The following is a 5,000-nucleotide window of genomic DNA, read 5'->3' as shown; positions in this document are numbered from 1 at the left end:
CAATAACAATAATAATAATTTTAGTGATAGATGTCGCTTGGATGAAGAATCGCTGGATCGATTCGATTGCGACAAAGTAAAAAAGGAAAGAAATACGATTAAAAAAAGTAAAGAAAAAGAAAACAAAAAAACAAAACAAAAGATAAAATAAATAAAAATGATCTATTTTTTGTTCTCCTTTTTTCTCATTTTCAACTTTTCTTTTCTTTTGTTTTCATTTTTCCTTTCCCATTCCTCCCCTCGTCCTATTCACTCGCGTTAAGAATGTTTCATCGTTGATGCAAAACAACGAATAATACGTATCTTACATGGAGAGAGAGAGAGAGAGAGAGAGAGACAGAGAGAGAGAGGAGAGAGAGAGAGAGAGAAAAAAAGGAAAAAAAATGGTAGACATAAAAATTCTTTTTAACTTTTCATGAAAATAATAAATATAATGAAAGAAGAAAATGGCACACACATACACGTACGTGTGTGTCTTCGCGTACCATTATGAATATTAAAAAAATATGATGAATATATTGAGACAGAGAGAACCAATCGGTCTCTTTGTCTTTCTTTCTCTCTCTCTCTCTCTCTCTCTCCCTCTCTCTCTCTTTTTCCTCTCATCGTTGTCATCGTCGTTGTCATCGAGAATCCGACACTTGACCCCGACAACGAGATCGATAATCCATATGCACAGACGTATGGTTATAACTTTTGTCATATTCAAGTTGACATAGCACATAAACGCGGCCCCTTTGTCGAATGTCCGAACTCTATCTCCATTTCTCACTTTATCGAGAGAGAAATGTTAATTGGTTACGTCATGTTGATAAACGTTTTTAAAGCTACCATTCTACGAACAAAATGCTATTCTTTTTTTTTCCCCCTTCTTTCTCCATTCTTATTAAAGCGCTACTTCGATTTACGAGATAGAAAGGAATAAAGAAAAAGAAAAAAAAAAAAAAAGAAAAAAGAAAAAAAGAAAGAAAGAAAGAAAAAGAATGAAAAAAGAAAATTAATTTCGTCGCTCGATCAAACCGACTGACCACTGACACAATGACCTGTTGCGGACTTGTTAGCGTTACCGTAAAAAATAATTTGTGAATTTTATATATGTATTTAAAAAAAAAAAAAAAAGAAATAGAGTTTCGAATAAAATGAGATAGATGTAAATGGATAAAAACGTGTAGAAATCGTATCGATAACAAATTCGAACTTAATTTTAATTTTTTTATCCGCGTTAATTTATTCAATGAAAAACTTTGACGAAACGATTAGAAGCTAAATGATTTCTCATTTTCTTTCTTTTAATTTTTAATTTTTTTTTTTCTTTTTCTTTTTCCTTAATTCCTTTCGTCTATTTATCTCTTTTATATTTATATATATATATATATATATATATATATATATATATATATCTTTTTTTCTTCGTCTTTTGCATATTTTCGATTTCGTCGCGCTTTTCTTCGCTTTGTCTTTCTTACATTTAAGTTTTCTTTTTTTCTTTTTTATTGTTTTTTATTATTCTCTTTTTCTTTTTTTTTTTTCTTTTTTTCGCCTTAATCCCCGCCACTGTGCCCCCCCATTTCATCCTCTCTTCCAATTTCTATAGTCTATGCTATTGCGAACAAAGTTCTGACTCTCGATAGAAGCAAAGTAAGCGACTGGAAATAAGCGGGTCTCAACTATTTCCCAACGGATCAAGCAACTCAAATCCATTTGTCTATCCCTTCGGCGTAAAATCTACTCTTCTAATCCTCTTGACGCTACCACTCCCCTCCCCTTCCAATCCAACTCTCCCCATTCATCTAACGTCCCCCCGATTTCCACCCTCTAGCTCCTAACATTTTCCAACGACCAAATACGTACGTATTAAATTCAATTTCGTGCGAATCCCATTTCACGTTCAAAGCGCAAAGTCTAAGTTCTAACGACTTAAATCAAAAAAGAAGATATAATAAATAAAAGTAAAAATAGAATAATAAAATAAAACGAAGTGAAATGAAGGGAAAAAAATTTGACGAGCGACGTTCCGTTAATTATTATCTTTTGATTGAATATTATCTCGTTGATGTCTCGTTGATTGCTACGAGACAATTGAAAAATTGTAAAAGAAGATACGATAATAATTGGATCGATTAGTCGAAGAAAAAAATTTATTATAACGAAGTTTATTATCCTCGAAAACATATATATATAAATATATAATCAAAAACGATTTGTCGTCTGGTACGTCCAAGACTCATTGAAATTTTTATTAAATTTCCCGAAATTGTTCATCCTTTTCACAAAACCAAAAATATTCTCTAGAATCTCGAGATAGCGATGCAATTAATGAGAAAGCATTAAATGAGTTAACACGATGGCTGATTGTTTCTCTGGTTATCCTGAAGGTATCGTTTAATCGAATAGCTAGAGAGGATTGCCAAAGCTTCTCTCATGTCGAGTCTCCAAATTAATTAAACCGTTTAAACTTTAGTCGACGAACTGAAGCTGCACCCATTAGCAAACACTGTATAATATGTACTTACGTACGGTACTCAAACGATCCTATTGAATGAACATAGAGAAGTTATTATCAGCTGTTCGTATTAAAATTAAATAGTAAATACCAATCAATTGCCCTCACTCTCACCTCCAACTTCTCTCTCACCGCCATTATCACCACCATCAATACTGTCACAAGAATTCACTATAAATCCATAATTACGAACAGACAATCGAACTTGTTTCTTTTCGAGAACGTTAATTTTTCTACGCTTTTAAATGTCGAATTTTTCTCATTTTTTTTTCTCTCTTATTGAAATAAAATATTCGTTATATAATGATAACGGTAAAAAAAATACATCGTTGCTTTTTTTTTTTTTTATTGATTTGTTTCGATCGTCGATGAAAATATTAATAGAATTAGAATATTATCTGGAATCTAGATTTATCTAGATATGAATCGATCGGATATGTTTTACCTGAGCTATCGGATATATGTTGTGTTCGTCTGCGTGCGTGCGTGCGTACGTGTGTGTGTGTGTGTGTGTGTGTGTGAGTTTGCGCGTGCGCGCGTGTGTATAAATAATGTAAATAAAATGAGATTGTCCTTTATCTGTGTAAAAAAAAAAAAAAAAAAGGAAACGTCACAACAATCCTTTCTTACTATCTTTCACTATTTTTCTAACTCAGAGTCGTGTCCCGTTAAAAAAAAAATGATTATTATCTATCTCTTTTTATCTATCTCCAATCTACAAATAGCTATTTGTTCGTTTGTACGTACGTGAATATGGAAAAAAAAAAGAAAAGAAAAGAAGAAAAAAAAAACAATTAAAAAGGATTCGACGTAGTGGTAGAGACTAGCAATTTCTGTTCTTTTTGTTTGTTTTTCATTTCTATTCTTTTTTTTTTTTTTTTTTATTTTCTTTTCCAATTTCGTCGCTGACGTTCCGAGTGAGTTCGACAGGAAAAAAAAAAAGAAAAAAAGGAAAAAGGAAAAAATAAGAGAGGGAGAGAGAGAGAGAGAGGATTAAAAAAAAAATAAAAATAAAAATAAAAAAGGAACAACCAAATTGACGATATAGAACAGAACGTCAACGTCGACAAAGTGATTAAACTTCGTTTAAATGAAAACAAAAACAAAAAAAAAGAAAAAAAAAAAAAAACAGAAAAAAAAACAAAAAAGAAAAAAAGAAGTAAGCTAATTTTATCATGATCGATAATCACAAAACGTAAAGCACCGCATAGCCCGCAACGTAGACGCGAACGATTGAATCTGAGAATGAAGAGTCTCAGTTTGGATTCACCGGAAGGAACGGCTCATGTACGTCATCGTCCAAGAGATTACTATGCCTCCGGTCAAAGAGAATCGACACCACCAAGGCACTCAGACAGTGGCAGTATCAATAGATTATGTGAGTAGAAAAATAAAAGGAAAGAATTAATATCGATATCTTTTAAAAGAATCTCTTCAGAATACGAAAACGTGTTTCCTCTCGTCACGTGGTACGTACGCGCAGACAGAGATTTACCGATCTTCGCAGCTCCATGCAGTCCAGGACAAGGTCACACTATGCATAAGCACATTAGGAGCGCCCTAAGAACGTCCAGCGTCGAATTACCAGACGAGAATGACAAATGTTATTCATCGGCAAGTACATCACCGTGTCCCTCGCCACATCCCAACAATCAAAATCACATGAATCCGTCTGGGAAACGAGTACTTCCTCCGAACAATCTCTACGTTGTTCTTTACAATTTCGAGGCACGTCATCGCGACGAACTTGATTTGAAGTGAGTATTTACTTCTGTCCTATTTCTATTAGCATAGTTTAATAATCCATATAAATAAATCGTAACTCGTGCCAGAATTATCTGTTCGTTCCATCGTGAATTTTTCTGCAAATGATCGAAATGATTTTGTAAAGAAGAATCTCTTTTCAAAAAAAGAGGATTTTGAAAAGAGGAGGAGGGAGGAGGAGGTTAAAAAGAACGAAAGAAGAGGAACAAAGAAAGAACGAAAGAAGTAACACTTATCGTTCGTTTTTGTAGGCCCGGTTATAAGGTCACGGTCATCGATAAATCCGAGAAGGATTGGTGGAAGGGTAAATGTCTCGGCGGTCGTGCAGGATACTTTCCTAGTGCTTACGTGATGCGCGTCGAATCCGGCCAAAGGACTCTACAGGTCACTCGTAATCTGCAATTGACGGATCAGATCACTTTGCTTAGGGATCAGGTAAAAAGTGTGAGAGAGATAATTGGACGATTAATGATCTATGATTTTTTTCTTTTTTTTTTCATTCAGACGAAATGACGTATGAACATCAACAGATCATCGAACACATCGATAGAACTTATATTAATTTATAATCAATTGTTTTATACTCGTTCGCAGATTGTCATACAAGTTGGCGAAGAAGTGGACGGGGTGGCTATGGTTAGATTCGCGGCGGACGTAAGATCGGCCGAACATATCGGTAAGGAGGGTGACGTGTTATACAACGAAACCCTCTGTCCTTTGATGTATCTACAAG

The 5,000-nt window shown here is 34.1% G+C and overlaps 1 protein-coding gene across 6 annotated transcripts in view; it reads left to right on the top strand.

Annotated features, from left to right (window-relative positions):
* The window catches only part of LOC124423745, a 66,741-nt gene that overhangs the window by 61,733 nt on the left and 8 nt on the right, over positions 1–5,000 (top strand). For 5 of the 6 annotated variants that reach the window (XM_046961857.1, XM_046961860.1, XM_046961859.1 and 2 more), the window contains 4 exons: positions 3,705–3,881; positions 3,987–4,260; positions 4,519–4,702; positions 4,862–5,000. The exon at positions 4,862–5,000 is cut by the window's right edge and continues 8 nt beyond it. In XM_046961857.1, the coding sequence (XP_046817813.1) occupies positions 3,705–3,881; positions 3,987–4,260; positions 4,519–4,702; positions 4,862–5,000 (774 nt within the window). The remainder of the gene's footprint in view (positions 1–3,704; positions 3,882–3,986; positions 4,261–4,518; positions 4,703–4,861) is intronic. The other variant, XM_046961858.1, reaches the window with a different exon arrangement.

Source organism: Vespa crabro, chromosome 4 (genome assembly GCF_910589235.1).
Source record: "Vespa crabro chromosome 4, iyVesCrab1.2, whole genome shotgun sequence".
In the NCBI taxonomy this organism is placed as follows: Eukaryota; Metazoa; Arthropoda; class Insecta; order Hymenoptera; family Vespidae; genus Vespa; species Vespa crabro.
Note: the sequence above shows the minus strand (reverse complement) of the source record. Positions and strands in the feature narration are given on the sequence as shown.